This window comes from Myxocyprinus asiaticus, chromosome 39, assembly GCF_019703515.2.
Source record: "Myxocyprinus asiaticus isolate MX2 ecotype Aquarium Trade chromosome 39, UBuf_Myxa_2, whole genome shotgun sequence".
Classification (NCBI taxonomy): domain Eukaryota; kingdom Metazoa; phylum Chordata; class Actinopteri; order Cypriniformes; family Catostomidae; genus Myxocyprinus; species Myxocyprinus asiaticus.
The window spans coordinates 10,423,542-10,444,691 of record NC_059382.1 but is presented as its reverse complement, the minus strand read 5'-3'; the positions used below and the strand labels follow the sequence as shown (position 1 = coordinate 10,444,691).

General features: G+C 37.8%; 1 protein-coding gene across 2 annotated transcripts in view; it reads right to left on the bottom strand.

The window, feature by feature from the left end:
* LOC127430095 (neurobeachin-like) overlaps positions 1–21,150 on the bottom strand; it is a 401,279-nt gene that overhangs the window by 84,273 nt on the left and 295,856 nt on the right. For both annotated transcript variants that reach the window (XM_051679563.1, XM_051679564.1), the window contains exons 41-44: positions 17,217–17,334; positions 16,035–16,137; positions 13,874–13,989; positions 9,586–9,698 (exon numbers count right to left, since the gene is read on the bottom strand). In XM_051679563.1, the coding sequence (XP_051535523.1) occupies positions 9,586–9,698; positions 13,874–13,989; positions 16,035–16,137; positions 17,217–17,334 (450 nt within the window). The remainder of the gene's footprint in view (positions 1–9,585; positions 9,699–13,873; positions 13,990–16,034; positions 16,138–17,216; positions 17,335–21,150) is intronic.

Sequence of the window (21,150 nt, the reverse complement as noted above, 5' to 3'; positions counted from 1 at the left end):
TTTCTCTATGGCTTGAGTAAGTTGAGCAGGACAATTTAGTGTTAAACTAGAGAGAAGCTTTATTAGTGGTGCACACTTTAAGGTCTGGCCCACTGCTTCAGCTGTTAACTGTGCTGTTATATCAGCCATCTTAATAAATACTCCACCATCCTTATTTGCTAAACTTTTAAAATTGCTACAAAAGTTTAAGCAAATCTAAGCAATTAAGGGAATGTATGTGACACACACTGACACACTTTTTTTCCAGCACTCAGCCATAAATTTGTAAGAGGGGGCTACCCTTTACTGACACGCTTCACACAGAAACTCTAAAACAAAGGCATTGACTTACAAGGTGAATCAAACCTATGCTATAATTTTTGTAGCAATTAGTTATAATTAATAATTACAACATGTGCTAAAGAAATTCTGAAAAGAGAATTTGCAAGTTCTATGCTAAAATAAGCATGGTTTGATGCTTAAACCACTTTTGATATACAATTTGTTACGAACTTAAGTACAAATTTTGTTTCCTGCTAAAGTTAAGCTCTTATTATCTTTTAGTGTATTGACTTGTGTTGATTAAACAGAAGGCTCATTTCAATCTAGATTAGGCCTCACACGGGGTACCAAAATATGTAGTGAATTGTGATCACACTTCACTTAAGGGTATGTGTGTGTGTGATTATTAATATCAAATGGCCCCTCCCTCCATCCTCGAGGCACCAGCTAAGAAGTTTCACCTTAACAGTAAAAGTATGATCCAAATGGACCATTCAATAAATAAAAGTTATCTAAATTGGAGGGAGTTGGTCATCTGATTAATCTGAAGGATTCGTAAAATTCGGCCTAACATTTAGAGCTCTTCTGTATCATCAACACAAGGAACACACAGTTGTAATAAAATGAGGTTTATTTACAAAAAGATAAACAAAAATAACTAACAAAAACTACAAAATGGTGCTAAATTATGCTAAAAGAATTAATAGGTCAATAAAAGTGCAAAGGATTGAAAAATGCAAGTGGATGAACTGTATGTAGCAATGGCAAAGAATGACTATTAACTTATTGAAGATAAGTTACTGTTTCTCTGTTAATTAATAAGGTGAAAACCTTATTCATAATTAAACAAATAAACAATCTAATCATAAACTGATAGTATACACTAATGCCAAGGTCTCTGGAAAGTGGTTTAGCAGTGATATTTACATTCTCCTTGATCAATCGATGGGTTCGGTGATGGCGACGTCTTCCACTGGGGCTCAGGGCCACATTACAGTGGGGAAGGAACTGGATTCCATTTCAACAGCTTTGGACACGAAGGAGCTGAGGAATGCTGATCTCCTGGAAGCACAGACAGGGTTCTTTCAAACTGGAATACGCAGATATACAGCCCTTATGTGGGCGCAAGATTCATCATCTGGAACATGCAGATGCACGAAACTTGAAGAGGAGGTTTGCTCACCAGAGCTAAACCTTGACACTGTAGTTATATCCCTGGAATAGGGATTCCGAACTTGCCATTGCAATAGTCTCGTAGTGAGACTCGGTACTTGGTCGATCTTCTTCTGTCTCTTGGATGGAGACTAAGAACGTTGGATGATCTGTTATCCTCTCTCTCATGGAGTGAGACTTAGCATGTTGGATGGTTTGTATTCTGTTAACAACCCTCTGGACGGGTACTTAGGACATTAATTATTATTCTGTTATTGCTCCCAAACTCGAACAGCCGGGAACTCAGAATGTTGATCATTATTCTGTTATTGCCTCTCTCTCTCACTCGTAGAGTGAGACCCGAACAAAATTGTGGCTGTTGTAAGGATGCTTTATACCTTCCTGATGAGGAGGAGATTTCAGTTTGGCGCCTTCCTGTTTCAGGGTTATGATTGGCTGCTGACATTGGAGGGGGCCCACACAGTGTGGCTCACCCTCCCTTCTCTGTGAGGAACATTTGCATATTTCAAAATACATAGTTAGAACAATGTCTTTGAAGTCTCATCTATCCATTTTTTCCTTTTCCAAACCTCTTCAAAAATACTCTTGGCATTTTTCTGAAGATATAGAGACCAAACATGATTTTAAAGATTACATATTATGCATGCATTAATTTATACCACCATAGTTCAGTTTGTGTGAACTACTATGCTAATTGAACAACTGCAATTTACATAAACAGTTCTGTGAACAAACATGGAGTGGATGTGTTGCAGTTGGTGTCCATGTTAGGAATTTGTGTGTTAAGATTTGTCTTTGTGGCTTCTTTGTTTCAGCTTTTGCCACATGGTAAGTTAATGCTGCTTCGAGAGGTCTTGAAGAATTTGATGGTCCTTCTCACCTCTGGCCTTAGGATGGGGCGTTTGAGAGGTTGCTAAGAAACCACTCATGGACCAATGAGAAATCTTTTCTAACATGTTGGAAGGTCTTTCCTGCCTTGTGAGGGGTGTCTAGCAGTTGTCCGATCAGCTTATTTGATGGCTGTGCTTGACATTTGTTTGTATTGGTCCTGCCACGATCCAGTCAAAATGGAGCAACTTTTCTTTGCCTTGAAAGTTAGGGAGGGGCTCTGCCATAAACTGGCTCATGGAATGTCATCTGGTCCGATTGTTCACCAAAGTGACGTGTTTGTAATATGATGTGTCAAGTTAAAATAACTTTTAAAAACATGTCTCGAGACACCCGCATCATGTTTTATTCATTGCACTGCGTTTAGCTTTTTTTAATGCAATAATATGTTCGGCCTAAACGGCACCTTATTTAGAGTATATGAATTGACTGGAAAAATTCCACAGGATAAAATATCTATTATTTTCTAATATATATTTTCTAATAGTTATAATATTCTGTTATACATTCACCAAACAGAATTTGAATAAAAACATAAAAAAAAAAAAAAAAATGGTTTAGATATAAGAAAGAGCAACTAATTAGCTTATTGGTAATCACAAATTTGCTTAATAGTTGATTTTCAGATCATTAATTATAATTAGGACAAATAAAGGTCACACACGTATATATAATATCACACCTCTTATTCAAGTGTTTGATGAAGAGTCTGAGCAGATCCCTAGTAACCTAATTAAAGCAGGCCTATTCAAAACACCCCCAGTGATACCTGAAAAGGGACAATATCTGTTAAATAATCTAACCAGCAGCAAATTAAAAAGCTATTTGGTTCATAAAAGAGGACAAGATTTAAGAGGCCATAAAATCCTCCAAGTGTCCCTTTGTTCACTCAAATACAACTTGGAGTGATGCAATTGATTTGATGTTATGCTAAATTATAATCACTCTGCTCTTCTTAAAAATATTAACCTCCAACTCTCATATTTTGCAGGCAAAAAAAGATACACCAATTTGCTATCCTTCTGAATTCAAATGATAAAGATGCATTCTTTTGTCATAAATGTTGTCTTATCTGATATACTGTAAGTTTCAGATAACCACAGTGGATGTGTATGTCATATTGTCTATATGACTGTAACCACTCGCCTTTGCTCACGGAAATTAAAATAAGTAAACGTACTGTCATTACAATTTTCCCACATTCTAATCATGTAACTACATTGGCATGGACACCAACTTAAATCAACTTTTGTCAAAATGTATTTGGTTATAAAACAGCAAAAACTGCTTCTGACAGGTCTGTATGGTGAAGCTAATGATATGTAATAACAACTAACCACAAAACTATATTCAAAACAAGTCTTCCTCTAACACTGTTTACCTCACTTTGCTGCAAACAAACTACAACCTCAAGAACAATTATAATTCCATGGGCAACTCTCTTATGTTCAAAGGAAATGCCATGAGATTTGGAGTCATTTATCAATGGCAAAACGAGAGTGCCGTAATTTGGTGCTATCTGCAATACCTCCCTAGGAGAGTTGCATTCTGTATTTCATATATCAGAGGATATTGCATTATGGAGCTGTGTGCCGGCAGTGTGCTGTCAGCAGGAGTTGCACTTGTTTTCACTGGCCTCGTCAACCACCGAGCACACTATGTGAAGCTTCAGTCTAATGCAATCAAGCTCCGGCAAGTCAAAACAAAGGAGATGCATCTTTGAAACAGCCTTGAAGTGAGCGAGAAAGGTGAGGGAGAAAACAGATATGGCATCTCTGGAAGTAAATGAGGGGTCTTTAGCAGCCAAGCCCAGTTTTACCCCAAAATGCATTTCTCCGTGGCAGGGTCAGAAATGTAGGGGGGCTTGTGACAAAAATGCCCCTGAAGTTCAAAATGTGGGGGCAGTTTTTTTGTTATTATTATTATTATTATTATTATTATTATTGATAACATCTGATATGGATCTTAAAGGAATATTCCGGGTTCAATCCAAGTTAAGCTCAATCGACAGCATTTGTGGCATAATGTTGATCATCACAAAAACATTTTTGACTTGCCCCTCCTTTTCTTTAAAAAAAGCAAAAATCGAGGTGACAGTGAGGCACTTACAATGGAAGTGAATGGGAGCCAATTTGTGAATGTTAAAATACTCACTGTTTCAAAAATATAGCCACAAGAAATAAACAATATGCATGTTAACATGATTTTAGTGTGATAAAATCACTTACTAACCTTTTCTGTGTAAAGTTATAACCAATTTTACAACCATGATTGTAATGCCATGATGATGTAATGTCTACAAACCCTAAAACCCTAAAATGACTGTAAAAATTATGATTTAAACAACTTTACAGCTCAAATAATCTTATGAGTTTTAAAATAATCTTATGAGTTTTAACAGAATTAATGTAAGTGCTTTTATAAAATTATAAGCATATATATATATATACTGTATATAAATCCTCAATAACAGCTTCTTTGCAAAGCCTAAATTATATTGTGACAGGTTCAAAATAAAGTAAGTGCAGAAATGCATCATTATGAACAGACTGAAATGATCAGGAACCTAGTTCCTTCAGAAGGATATGCAGAGCAGCATGCAGAATATATGCAGAGCAGCAGGTGCTACACACAGCCAGGAACAGCACAGGATTTGGCATACTTCCCCAAATTTTAATCTAATTATAAATTCTTCAGATTATTTGGAACATCAGTTTCATCCATAATTCCTTACTGAGACTGGACAGGTCATGTTTCTGTAAATTTCAAATAGGCATTGCTGATGTGTAAATGTGGGTGTTCATCTCTTGTACTATATATACACTCATCAAATGTATTCATCTGTCTGACATCAAAAAGTTGCAGAAGTATGAAACAAGCCATTTTATAGCTTTCTAGTTTTTCTAGTAACATTCTATTTTTATTTTATTTTTATTTTTATTTTTTTTCACTGGGGATTAAGTTCTGTATGGAGTTCTGAAAGTTACCGCATTTTTTGAGATCGAAAGTTACACTATGTTCAAAGTGCAGTTAACTCTTTCATTTATCTCAAATGTTCAAGGAAAATTAGATTCATGATATGACCCCTTTGAGTTTTAACAACAAGTAAAAAAAAAATCTATTTATAAACAACGAACAAAACATAAAAAATAAACTTGTTGACTGATACATGGGGATTCATATTTGGTGAGATAATTGTACAAACGCAAGTCCAGTCAACTTAAATTATGTCTGCATGAACAATCAGACATTAATAACAAGAGATTTGCACAACTCAGGTAATTATGTTTGCTGTCAGTTCTCAGCTCCACCTCACTAGCCCACTCAAAAAGATTCGTCGGAGACACTTCATCTAATTTCCTGTCAAAGCTGCACAAAAGAATTGGAATAAAGTGAAATCGCAGCAGAGACTTGGCGCTGACATGTTCTGCGCAGGCCTAGCATATGATGGCTTCGCATTAGCACGCGCCAATTAATAGCTGTGAGCGAGACGGCTTCTCTTTTCTATCAGCTACCTGTCAATCACGCTGGAAATAATCATTAGATTCTAATAAATCTGTCTGCCATGTCAATGTAGCTGCCATGCAAAAATGTGCTAGTCCTTGCCCGGGGGAGAACAGAGACCTGTTTTCAGTTATTCGGCATACAGTTGAATGCACACCCTATTGGTGGAATTACTTCAGGTGTGTATTGTAGGTGCGGTTTGATGGGAATTATGGTACATATTAAGCAGGATATTTCTGCTGTACTGCACAATGCTGCCCATCACTATTGTGCCAGAGGGCATTCTCACCAATATGACTGGCAGCTGTTTCCTGCTGGGAAGGTCACATGACCATGGCTCATATGACGGTGGTGAGCGGCTTGCATGTCTGGGGCTTTGGGAGTTGTGTGAGAATGGCAGGTGAGAAATTGATGGAGTGTGCATTCAGATGAACCGGCAGCCCAACTTGTATGTTTTCCAAGATGCGTATTTGCAATGCAAGATGGCAATATTTGCTTTAGGTTGTATTGAGGACATACACATGTAGGTGTCAACTAAAAGTGTACGGACATTTAGCAGTACTAATCTGTAGAACGGATGCACGCCAAGACTATTATTTGCAACAGAAACTACAAAGACGAAAATTCTATATATAAAAAAAAAAGATTAACTTAACGGTAGATTGCAAAATACTGAAAACTAAACTGAAAATATACTGTTACTGTACACTTAAAGTCAAAAAGAAAAATCAGTGAAATGATAGAAAATTACTTTGTTTTTATATTTTCAATCAGTGTGTGCATTTACGTACATGCACGTACATCGATTATGCTTAGTAAGCCGATAATGCGTGTGGTCACAAAACACATTAAACTATTGCTTTGTGACATGGTGCATTATCTTGCTGGAACTAGCCATTAGAAGATTGGTAAATTGTGGCCATGAAGGGATGCACATGGTCAGCAACAATACTCAAATAGGCTGTGGCATTCAAGCGATGATTGATTGGTATTAACTGACCCAAAGGGTGCCAAGAAAACATTCCCCAGACCATTACACCACCGCCACCAGCCTGGACTGTTGACACAAGACTGGTTGGGTCCATAGATTCATGCAGTTGGCACAAAATTCTGACCCTACTATCTGTGTGCCTCAGCAGAAATCAAGATTCATCAGACCAGGCAACATTTTTCCAGTCTTCAACTGTCCAGATTTGATGAGCCTGTGCCCACTGCAGCCTCAGCTTTCTGTTCTTGGCTGACAGAAATGAAACCCGACGTGGTCTTCTGCTGTTGTAGCCCATTCGCCTCAAGGTTCAAAGTGATGTGTATTCTGAGACACAGAGGGGTTATCTGAGTTACCGTAGCCTTTCTGTCTGTTCGAACCAGTCTGGTCATTGTCCGTTGTCCTCTCTCATCAACAAGGCATTTCTATCCGTAGAACTGCCACTCACTGGATGTTTTTTTGTTTTCTGGCACCATTTGGTGTAAATTCTAGAGACTGTTGTGTGTGAAAATCCTCAAAATCCTCAAACCAGCCCATCTGGCACCAAAAATCATACCACGTTCAAAATCACTGAGACCACATATTTCCCCATTCTAATGGTTGCTGTGAACATTAACTGAAGCTCCTGACCCATATCTGCATGATTTTATACAATGCACTGCTGCCACACAATTGGCTCATTAGATAATCATATGAATATGTAAGTGCAGAGGTGTACCTAATAAAGTGGTCACGAACTTTATGTCAAAAATAACCACTTAGTTGAACAAGAAAACACAGACTGACATGTTAAACAACCAATTACAGTTCTCTGTTTTGTGTGCAATATCATAGGCAAATGGAACTAGTAAAGGTGGGTGTTACATGGAATTAAAACTAACACTGGAACAAAATAAAAACACAACTAAAACTAGCCATTTTCCAAAGATAGAAATGAAATACAAACTAAAAAAAAATTAACACTAAGCAAATCTAAACTGATATTAAAAATAAGAACTATAATAGTCCTGATGCACACACATTTTGCTAATGTTTTAGGAAAAAAGAACAGCAATTTAACAAAGAATATTCACTGCAAAGACAATACAACCTCATTATCTGCAATAACACACACTCCATCCGCTACACTCATTTGCCCCCAAGGCTGCACACCCCTCCATACATTATAGAACAAAGGCAAGGGTCTTCACAGGAAGTGACTGGGGAGGGAGGTTAAAGCCCCCATTTTTGTTTCAGCAGCAGTAAACCTTCAGAGGTTAGAGCCCCATGTTGGCCAAGGACATGCGTCAGGATGGCCGCTGGCCTGTGAACTCCAGCTAATGAAGGCAGCTCAAGCTGGTAAACAGCACAGGGAGGATGTCACAGGCATACATTACAATACATCAGTGTCTTCCTCAGGCAAGGGGGCTTCTTCTGCCCACATGGTCCCATACTGACATGTTCAGGGACTATAGTGCTGTAAGAAATTACATTTTAGCAGAGATATTAATGATATTGATGGTAAAGACAGAAAAGGTGAGGGCTACGAATTAAGTTTAAAATTAATCAGAGCCTCACGCAGCCAGACCTTTGACTAACAGCATACGATCTGGACCACAATCTCATTCTAGGCTAGAACTGCTCTCTTAGACAGGAAGAGACTGTCTGATTAAATTGGAAAGCCAAGTTCCTTGAGTATCTTTCGAAGATTTAATGCAACTAACCTGGCAAACTCAGGCAAATCCAGGGGTAATTTCTTACTGAAAAACATTCATTGTATCAACCTGGTATCTTGTAAACATTACTTTGTTTCATGCTAGACTGATAAAACAGTGTTGTTTACTGTATAAAACTACAGTCTTCTAGTCTGAATTTTTATAAAGAATCATTTAAAAATGAGGATAAGGGTGTGTGAGAAAGAGAGGTAGATATTTATAGAGAGAAACGCTCAAGCAGGAATGTCATTATTTTCAGGTCAGTGAACTTTGAGATGTAAATGCAAGCAAATGAGAGCAAGAGAAAGAGAGAGAGAACAAGAAACACTGATGAAAGTATAGAGTAGCTGGTGAGAAGAAATGGAGATAGATATATGTATGCAAACAAGCAGTTTTAAAACAAAAGTATTGTATTAAATGTAGTATGTTGATTGCAGGAACTTTGAGTATTTCTCATTTGCTGTCATTAAAGTGTGTAATATATACACTCACTGACCACTTTATTAGGTACACCTGTATACCTGCTTATTCATGTGATTATCTAATCAGCCAATCGTGTGGCAGCAGTGCAATGCATAAAATCATGCAGATATGGGTCAGGAGCTTCAGTTAATGTTTACATCAACCATCAGTACTGGGAAAAGTTTGAGTATTTCTGTGACTGCTGATCTCCTGGGATTTTCAAATTCAGCAGTCTCTAGAGTTTACTCAGAATGGTGCCAGAAACAAAAAGCAGCAGTTCTGCAGACAGAAACACCTTGTTTATGAGAGAGATCAACGGAGAATGGCCAGATTGATTCAAGCTGACAGAAAGGCTACAGTAACTCAGATTACCTCTCTGTACAATTGTAGTGAGCAGAATAGCATCTCAGAATGCACAACACGTCGAACCTTGAGGCAGATGGACTACAAGAGTAGAAGACCACATCGGCTTCTTTATTAGGACCATAGTGTACCTAATAAAGTGATTGGTGAGTGTATGTCAGCATTATATCTGCCATCGGCCACCCTGCTCTCTAGATATCAAACCTATATCGGTCAACTGCTAATATACAGTATATCATACATGTGTGTGTGTACCTTTGAAAGATCCCTGAAGTTGCTGGGAATTGTGAGGTCCAGCTCTTCAGATTCATAGTTTGTGAGGACCCAAGGGAAGACAGGATACTGATTGAGATCATTGTATGTCCGTCCTGAGAAAAAAAAAAAAAAAAAAAAAAAAAAGAGAAACTTGAAAATAGAGGATAGCAGGTGGATAGTAAGTTGGGTGACATGGTGTCAATGCAAAATGTAATCTAATTAATTTTAGTACAAAATGTAGTGTGATGCATTATTTAGTAAATTCTTGTTATCAGATTACAGTTACTGACTTTCAGTTAGGTTAATTACTTTTGAAAATTTGGGTTACACATTTAATTTCAGTAGCTCACAAGTTAATGTAATCCTGCAGTGAGGATAGTGTAAACGTGTTTGGCTCGCTGTCCCTGGCGGAGGGCTCGAGGCTCGACCCGAGCTCGAATTTTTTATGCCTTGTGGCTATACTTTTGAAAACGTGAGTATTTTAACATTCAAAAATTGGTCCCCATTCAATTCCATTGTAAGTGCCTCACTGTAACCTTGATTTTTGCTAAAAAAAAAATTAAGAAAAGGAGGGATGAGTCGAAATAAATTTTTGTGGTAATCAACATTATGCCACAAATGCTGTCGACTGAGCTTAACTTGTATTAAACCTGGAATATTCCTTTAATAAACGAGGAAGTAAAAGAGTGTTGCTTGTAATGATAGACATCGCATACGGTACCACTGTGAGCTGAAACCATGATAACAGCTCAAGTGTTCTTAATAACATGTACCGTAAAGAGTTCTCAACAAGATGGACAAGCAGATGTTGGTGCGGTCGTTTGTCACCCAGCCTAATAACTATTTTACAGCAGTAGAGGGTTATAAAAGGCTTGGTGGTAATCTTTTCTTGGAGAAAGTTTCCTGAAAGTCAAATCGGTTACTGAGTGTGTGGCAAAGTTGTGGCGTGGGTGTAATTAAAGACATGCAAATTCTTTCTGAGGATGACACTGAACCCTCGACACCCCTCCTGTGGCACGGTCAGGCATCTACTCTGATTGGCTATAGAGTTGTGGTAACCATGGAGACCTATATGAAGTATCCATGACGGAGCACATATGCGGCAGTGCAAGGGATGCCAGATGTGGCTTTGTCTTTCTCTCCTTCCATTTCTCTCTCTCTCTCTCTCTCTCTCTCATCTCTTCCTTTTTGTTATCTCTCTCTCTCTTCTCCGGGTTGTAGCAATATGGATTTCAGATGGCAAAAACTGTCACATGAGAACCAGTCATGAGAAAAGAGCTATAAAATGGCTCGCCTCTTTTCGAGTTCCATGTCCCTACATGTACTCAATAATTTCTCTCATATGACAGTGTCTTCGCTGAGATATGTACCACTTATCAAAGGCTATATATGATCAAGCTTTTCGGATTAAACTTTATACAAACATCTCTCCCATCTTATACAGTATACAGTGTTGGGAAGTAGTTAAAATTTAGTGTGACAGCTATTTTCACAATAGTGTAGCTTTTCCAGAAGCTCAATTTTCAAATGAGTAGAGCTGTAGCATCACTAAACACTAAATTTGTCACACTGTATTGCAAACACAGCAGTCTAGTCAAGGGAGTAATCAAACACGCCAAACCGTCTTCCCTCTCTCTCTCTCTCATGTAGTGCTGGGAAAACCAAATCTTTTAAGCAAATCGGTTCTTTCGGACATTTCGTGTAAACAAGCCTGTTAAAATAAATAAATTTTTAGCTCCAATTAATTTGAGTGTTTCAGTTCTTTTGGATGGTTCATGTAAATGGGCCAGTTAAAGGTTCACTCATTCAGCGGACAGTTCTTCCATCAACGTGCGCTGCACCGACGGCTGTCGCTGTTGTGCGCTGTCACTGTGTTTATACCGGAGTCTCCCGTTGAACGTGCTTAGATGCGCTCTACAATATGGAACAGCTTTTCTATGGGCACCCCCCCCCCCACCACCACCCCATTAAGTGTACGAATACATTTTGGATTCACTGTCTATAGCCCAGTAAACTTTGTTAAAATAAAATTAAACATGCTGGCATGATTTCTGATTGCTGGGTGGACAGAAACATTTCCAGACTTGTCTGGCAACCACTGTGATGTGGAGCTCTAAGGATGCTCCTAAAGTCATGCTGATATAAACAGTAGAGCCGCTCAACGCAGAGATACAGTAGGGCTATTTCATCTTAACAGTATGATTAATCAAACAAAAACTGGCCGCCTGTTTAGATATGGTATTTCCTGTGGAACTCTAGGAGACAGGCAGCGAGGGGAGGTTTCTCGGGCACAGATTAAACCTGATCCTGACCTTAGTCAAAATCATGTGAGTGATACGAACCCACAGTCTAAGAAATTACCTCAAGCATCTGATTCAGAACAACAGAAGAGTATGTGTAAAGAGGGTGTTGAGAGTTTGATGATGTGGGCTTTGGTTCTGGATTTTCTGGGCCTGTCATGAAGTTTGGAGATAATAGCACATGTGGTCTAATTACCAGACCCATCACAAATGATCGTCATTAATCTCCCTCTTAAATGGCATATTCCCATTCACTTACAGAGTACAGACAAAACACTTTTTAAGATTTAGGAAAACCCTCATGTGTTTTATTTTCCCACAATTTATGCTATTCATTAAAGAAATATGGCATTCGTTACATAACTATTGCAATTTCAATTTTTAATTAATACAAATTATTTAACAGTATGTAACATAAAATGCCAGTTGGTGGTAAAAAATAAAAGCTGCTATTTTACAGTATTAAACAAATATAGCATTCATTATATAGATTTGGTACTTGTATAACTTGACCTTTTAATTAATACCAGTTATTTTACAGTATGTAACATTAAATGTTTGTTGATGGCTAAAATAAAGACATATTTTTTCTTTTAGCTGCTATAGACACTACCAAAATCCTGACAATCTTGAGATAAGCCGGGTCTATGAAGAAGGTAGACTTGATTAACCAGGTTAATGCCACATGGTGAAGTGGGGTCAAGAAGAGGAGAAAGGTTGAGATGAGGGGCGGCTGAGCTGATAGGACCAAGGCCTGGGTGGAAGATGTTAATATCAGCACAATAGTGTTTAATTAGGAAACAACTGGCTCCACATTAACACCCCACTCGCTCTGCTGTCTGTAGGCCCGAGCTTCACTGACACCTCTGTCAGCCTAGGACATTACCACTCCTGACTTTAATGAATTTTATTCCGTTCAAACTCTGCCCTACATCTAATTAGCTGACAATAATATTTCGAACTCACACCAGAGCTAAATATAAATTTGCATGAATATGCAGCACGAGGAGGGATGACATATTTTAGTGTCAAGAGGAAGTGGGTGTTTGTGTGTGTGTAACTGTGTGTGTGTGTGTGTGTGTGTGTGTGTGTGTGTGTGTGTGTGTGAGTTCTCACTAGTTCAGATCAGAGAATTTGCAACAGAATATTTCAACTCTGCACACAGTCACACTGCGCCACACTAATTACAATTATAAGGCCCTTGCTTTTGTGTAACAATAGAGTGTCTAAAGGAATAATCTGTGCCTGATAAAAGTATAGCTCCTAAATAAATAATGAGTGGAAACACAGTAAATTTGTGTCTGAGATTCTTGTTTGCAACAAAAGGGGGACAAAAAGAAACTGCCAATACTGCAAAAATTTTTGGTTCACAATCGGTGTGCAGAAAAAGGTGTTGGTAACATACGTCAAACCAAACAAGAATATGTTGTAGCCTACTGTTTATATGTCTTATTATTATAAAGCCCAAATGTCTTAATAAAAGCTTTCTGGAATACTTGATTCTGATTGATCAATTCTGGCATTCTGCTGTCAAATATTTTTGTTAATGACCACAAAATTGTATGTTTGACCATTGTGCTTGGCAACCAATCACCTACACTATGCTAGTTTCATGTCTTGTATCAAGCCACATTCTCTATCCTCTCACATAATACAATAATTTAAACTCAAACTAATATTTTATGTCCATTTATGTACTTTTTTGGTAAGTAGTTGTGTAATAAGTGGAATGATGTACAGTCATCTGGTCATTATTGTAAAATAAACCTCATCAGGAAGATAAAAGACACCTTCGCTTTGTGTTCAGGTCATTTGATAATGATCAGCTGACTGTGCAGTATCCCTTACAAAGCTAACACCAAGAGAATTACTTAAGTCAAAACTTGCAATATCGCAAAACATAGTTGCATACACCACAACAAAATGTTATGTGCTTTAATTTCAAATCCTAAATTACTGGTGACCATTGAGAAAGAGTTAACTCAGACCTGCGACTGTATTGAGAAACATCAGGTACTCAAAGTTTGAGATCTCTCGTCTTTGCCAGCGCTGAGTCATGTTAGAAGACTTGAAGAGCTGCCGAGGGGTAGCCAAAGAGATTCGCCTGAAAAAAAAAAAAAGCACAAAACTACACCACTAAGTAGGGCCCAGGTCCAACTCCACATTTGCTTTCATTTACTTTGATTATTGCGTGCTTGGCTCGTTCAGCAGATGGCTTATAGCTCCAAATATGAAAATGTAACATTTTGCTTCCAAAAAAAGACAAAAGAGTACAAACAGATATTACTGTACACCAGCTCAGACACGCAAAGCTATCACGCTCTTTACTGTGGTGTGTAATGAATGCATCAGTTCCAGCAAGAGAGATTCTTTGCAGATGACCATAATGCCTGTTTTTGCTCTGGAAGTACGCACAACACACATGCTAAAAATATGAGAACAACAAGAGAATTCTGGTGCAGCGCCTAAATCTGACGTTTTCTCCGAGATTCTCATGCCTGTGCAAGACTTGCACTTTTCATGTTTTTAATTCTGTTTAATATTTTATGCTTATAACTGTCTTCCCTCCACTTACTCTATGCAGGAACCAAAAACGAAAAACAAAAACAAACAAAAAAACTTTGTAGAATGTAATTGAAAACAGGAAACAAAGTCCTGTTAAATTTTCCTGAGTGAAAACGTTATTTTTAAATGTTGGTAATTGGTTAATAACCGGTTCATTTCATTCAGATAATGTTTTTCATGATACCAATGTTTAAATGGTTCACAGTACATTTTTGGTAATACACCACTTATGGTTGCCCCACAAGTTAGGCTTCTTTCTTTTTAGTTGAACATGATAAACATTATCACCCATTCTTTAAATTACACAACCGGTCAAAAGTTTTGAAACACTTGACTGAAATGTTTCTCATGATCTTAAAAATCTTTTGATCTGAAGGCGTATGCTTAAATATTTGAAATTAGTTTTGTAGACAAAAAATATAATTGTGCCACCATATTAATTTATTTCATTGTAAAACTAAAATTTAATAAAAATAAACTTCTTTTTTTTTTAAATTGATGACTTGGACCAAATAATAAAGAAAAGCAGTCAAAAAGTGCCCAACATAGATGGGAACTCCTTCAATACTGTTTAAAAACATCCCAAGGTGATACCTCAAGAAGTTGGTTGAGAAAATGTCAAGAGTACATGTCTGCAAATTCTAGGCAAAGGGTGACTACTTTGAAGATGCTAAAATATAACACAGTTTTGATTTAGATTTATTTTGGATTTTGTTTAGTCACAACATAATTCACATAGTTCCATTTATGTTATTCCATAGTTTTGATGACTTTACTATTATTCTAAAATGTGAAAAAAAAAAAAAAAAAAAAAAATATTTATATACAGTATATATAATAAAGAATGAGTAAGTGTTTCAAAACTTTTGACCGGTAGTGTAGTTCAAACTGGTAACAGTTGCAAATGAGGCAGTGGAATACTGGAGCCGGAATGAAAAAATACAGTTTGTTCAAAACGAACTTAAAAAAATAAATAAATAAATAAAAAAAGGTTTTTCCCTGATTCTAGGCACCTATATAAATTAACAAACAATGAAAGGAAATTTAAATATTAGCATAAATTTGTTTATAATGTAATCAAGATCACAATTAACATATTTTCAAGATGAAAGCATGAACAGGCCCTATGTGTACTATAAGTCGCTTTGGACTGCATCCTCAAAAATGTTTCTGCTAAAATGTCTACTTACTGATCCACTGGATTAATAATACATTCTGTCTTAGTGTCACACAAATAGCTTTATTGTGAATGCTCTCTGGTTCGTCACTGTGTTTATATGATAGTCAAAAATGTTTACATTTATTGAAAGGGACAAAAGGATAGGGGACATTTTGAAGGGTTCAATCTGGGACAAACATGACAAAACCTCCATACTGCATGTCAATATCTCTACTTCAAAGTATTCCAAACCATAACAAAATAAAAGGAATACATCAAGGATGAAGCATTTCTGACGTTTGATGTGAACATCATGCTACATTTTTAAAACAAAATAAAGAAAAAAATAAACATTGTTTTGGACTGTATTTTGAAACACAACCACGTGTAGGTGTTCCAGAAACAGGAACCAGAAACAGACTTGCCTGGCTTGTGGAAGGCCATAACTTGTGCCGACGCCCACACGAGGAAGACTGTAGACGACCTTCTTCACCGTGGGCTGATCGGGGAAGTTAAACATAACTGATGCTAAGGAAGGGAATGACATCACATATTACACTTTGGATAAAAATAAAGGGAGACAGAACTATAAGAGCACATCCAAACATGAGTAAAAATTTCCAAAAAACAGTACAAAGAATTCAGTGCAGGAAAACAAATGCATCAAACAAATGTAATCTTTCAATATCTAACTATTCTCAACCTTAGGACATAAAATGAAATTACATTAAATTGACATTCAAATATACAGACAAATCTCTAAAGATAGTAAAGAAGTATGTTACTCCACCCTGCTGAAAGACTAGCTTACACCAACCTGAATGCTGGTCCAAGATAGTTTGTGATGGTTAGTGCTGAGGTGGACCTGCATAGCCATACTATTCACCAGCAAAACTTGAATGAATGAATGTCCATTTTCTGGTCCAGCCTGGTTTATGCAGGTTTGGAGCTGGTTTTGTTTGTGGACATGCATAGCAATTCTGTTACCAGCAGAAATTGGATGACTTGTGTTGTGAAAAGACTAGCTTAGACAAGTATGATATTCCATGCCAGCCCAAGATGGTTTATGCTTGTTAGTTCTGGTCTAGCTGGCTGACCAGCATAGCCTTGTTTTTTTACCAGCAAATCTTGTTTGACCAGCATGTTGAAAAGCTATCTTAGACCTGCATGATGGCCATTTTAATCCAGGGTGGAATATACTGGTAAGTGCTGGTATTTTGCTGGTGGACCTGGATCGTATTGCTATTCAACAGCAAAACTTTGACCAACATGAATGGCCATGCTGGTCAAGGCTGGTTTATGGTGGTTAGTGCTGGTTTGATGCTGGTCTTGCTGGTGGACCAGCATATTCATACTGTTTATCTGTAAAACTTCAATCAGCATTGTCTTTTTGGAGAAGCTGATTGACTGAGAATGTTTGCTTGTTAAACAAATTTAGAAGCCTGGTAAGGACACCAGCAATACTATGCTGGTAACTAGCATTCAAAATACAACTTCTGCTGATCTTTTGAACAAGGCAGAGTAGTCATCCATCTGCGATGACCCTTAACAGATACTGGAAATGACTGTTGCATTCATAAAGTTAAAAACAAAGAGGATTGTTTTACTTCTATTTGCCATGAAGATCTCCAGTGCAGTGTTCTGAAGCAGGAACCGGCGAGAGAACACAGCTCGGATCTCGCTGAACATCCATTTGCCGTGAAGCCCCTCGGAGTATACTAGCACCTGCACACACAGAGTCAGGAAAAGGAAAGAGAGATACATTAACCAAACTGTATCCAAGAGATTTCTGAAATTTTCTCAATGTAGTGTCATAAGTGTTATGATCGTTGCTTGGGAACCACATTCCATAGTTGCAGTTTGATTGTCACTCCAATCATCATGCCATGAGGCCACTCTGACAAAACACTGCAAAACATTCCAGTCACGTCAAAAATGTTGGTCACCATATTTTGCAGCCAGCACTAGAGTGACGGCAGGGCAGATGACAATTTCCACGTATAGAGTACAAAATAGGGCATGAAACTCTTAAAAATATTTTTTTCCTTGCAATAAACATTACATAAACATCACAATAAAATACATTTTATTGTAAAATAATAAAATGATTCATTACAAAAAAGTATGTGTACATATACTGTAGATATATAGTATAATATAATTAAACATAAAGATAATTATTATAGTATATAATACATAAGAGGTTAGCTGATTTTGCATTTAGCTAGCCTACAATTAGTTACATTTCACAAGAATAATAAAAATACTACACACACACACACAAACACACACAGTGCATCCGGAAAGTATTCACAGCGCTTCACTTTTTCCACATTTTGTTACGTTACAGCCTTATTCCAAAATGGATTAAATTAATTATTTTCCTCAAAATTCTACAAACAATACCCCATAATGACAACCTGAAAGAAGTTTGTTTGAAATCTTTGCAAATTTAATAAAAAAAAAAAAAAAAAACACACACACATGTACATAAGTATTCACAGCCTTTGCTCAATACTTTGTTGAAGAACCTTTGGCACCAATTACAGCCTCAAGTCTTTTTGAGTATGATGCTACAAGCTTGGCACACCTATTTTTGGGCAGTTTCTCCCATTCTTCTTTGCAGGACCTCTCAAGCTCCATCAGATTGGATGGGGAGTGTCGGTGCACAGCCATTTTCAGATCTTTCCAGAGATGTTCAATTGGGTTCAAGTCTGGGCTCTGGCTGGACCACTCAAGAACATTCACAGAGTTGTCCCGGAGCCACTCCTTTGTTATCTTGGCTGTGTGCTTAGGGTCATTGTCCTGTTGGAAGATGAACCTTCACCCCAGTCTGAGGTCCAGAGCACTCTGGAGCAGGTTTTCATCAAGGATGTCTCTGTACATTGCTGCATTCATCTTTCCCTCAATCCTGACTAGTCTCCCAGTTCCTGCCGCTGACAAACATCCCCACAGCATGATGCTGCCACCACCATGCTTCACTGTGGGGATGGTATTGGCCAGGTGATGAGCGGTGCCTGGTTTCCTCCAGACATGACGCTTGCCATTCAGGCCAAAGAGTTCAATCTTTGTTTCTCATAGTCTGAGAGTCCTTCAGGTGCCTTTTGGCAAACTCCAGGCGGGCTGTCATGTGCCTTTTACTGAGGAGTGGCTTCCGTCTGGCCACTCTACCATACAGGCCTGATTGGTGGAGTGCTGCAGATATTGTTGTTTTTCTGGAAGGTTCTCCTCGCTCCACAGAGAAATGCTGGAGCTCTGTCAGAGTGACCATCGGGTTCTTGGTCACCTCCCTGACTAAGGCCCTTCTCCCCCGATCGCTCAGTTTGGCCAGGCGGCCAGCTCTAGGAAGAGTCCTGGTGGTTCCAAACTTCTTCCATTTACGGATGATTGAGGCCACTGTGCTCACTGGGACCTTCAATGCAGCAGAAGTTTTTCTGTACCCTTCCCCAGCTCTGTGCCTCGATACAATCCTGTCTCGGAGGTCTACAGACAATTCCTTGGACTTCATGGCTTGGTTTGTGCTCTGACATGCACTGTTAACTGTGGGACCTTATATAGACAGGTGTGTGCCTTTCCAAATCATGTCCAATCAACTGAATTTACCACAGGTGGACTCCAATCAAGTTGTAGAAACATCTCAAGGATGATCAGTGGAAACAGGATGCACCTGAGCTCAATTTTGAGTGTCATGGCAAAGGCTGTGAATACTTATGTACATGTGATTTGTTTTAATTTTTTATTTTTAATAAATTTGCAAAGATTTCAAACAAACTTCTTTCACGTTGTCATTATGGGGTATTGTTTGTAGAATTTTGAGTAAAATAATGAATTTAATCCATTTTGGAATAAGGCTGTAACATAACAAAATGTGGAAAAAGTGAAGTGCTGTGAATACTTTCCGGATGCACTGTATGTATATATATATATATATACGATCAGCCACAACATTAAACCACCTGCCTAATATTGTGTAGGTCCCCTTTGTGCCGCCAAAACAGATGTGTGTGCGTGTGTGTGTGTGTATATATATATATATATATATATATATATATATATATATAGATAGATAGATAGATAGATAGATAGATAGATAGATATAGATATATATAGATATATATATATATATATATATATATATATATATATATATAACAATTTTATTTTTGCATGTTAATTAATGTGTATTGCTGTTTTTATGCTGTGTTGATTACTGCTTTAAAAAAAATAGTCAAGGGTCACAAAAGTGTACGCTTTTCATGGAAAGCCAGGCTTTGATAATTTCCTGCTGATTCAAAGGCTTGTCCATCCCACTTTCTTCCAATTTTTTTTACATGTCTTTCTCCTGTGGGCTGCTTCTTTCACTTTGGTGTTGGAACACAGTCCCTACGGGGTCAGGCCGGCGTAAATAATCAATACTAACACAGGGCTGGGGCAAGAGGGGGATCATTAGTGACATTCTTCTTTGAGACCCCCTGGGCCCTCTGAGGCTGGATCAAGAGCTTCATCCTGACAAGTGAGAATGAGCCGAGCTCCCTTCCCCACCTACCAATTTAATGGACCAATTACAAACACAAGAAGTACACACAAACATATGCGTACACAGACATCCTCACACACATCAAGCACAGAAACTGAATGCCTTGTGGCACATAGATAAAAGCCCATTCTAGGTGGATGCAAAGGTGTAGGATGTTTTTTGTGGTAGGAAAAAGGTTAAAGAACTAAAGGACATTGTGTACAGTAACTTTGGTGAAAGTCTGGACAGATTTAGAACCTAAAGCTAATTCTCGTTTAGTGGAAATGGTAGAATCTGTCAACCAGACTGCCCTTCCATAATTTATGGAATTAGAGGTTCAATGACAGCCCATGAGCTGTGAGAGCAATGAAGACACATGCTGTGAACAATAGCTACTCAGAGGACAATCAAAAAATAAGACTAAAACATGATTTTCTTTTTTTTTTTTTTTGGTGTGTTGTGGTGGGGACCAAATAGACTACACATAATTTTATCTATCAATGTACTGTGGCTATTAAAAGGAGCATACAATTTTAGGGGTGCTTTGCATGGTGTCAAACAACCAGACCAGAAAAAAACACACACACACACACACACACACACACATATATATATATATATATATATATATATATATATATATATATATATATAAAATAAAATTAATTAATGCAACTACATTTTTTGATTTCTGAAGAAATTGTGCAAAACTTGCCACCACAATGCTAGGGCAGTTGCCAGGGCATTGCTATGCTGTTGCTAAGGTGCTCTAGTGGTTATTAGCACATTGCTACTGTATATGGGTGTTTGGGGTGGTTACTACGGGCTAGGCTTCTCTGAAAGGTTGATAGGTGGTTACTTACTGGCCCAAGAGTCCAACCCAAGTCTATGATGATGGTCCCTAATCTAAGGGTTTCCAGCATTTCCACCTTCAATGTAAATCTAAAGGATTTTTCCACCCATTTTGCCCACTGAATCCTAAACAAGCCACATGATTTAGAGTGATCTCACTGTGTATTCCGCGA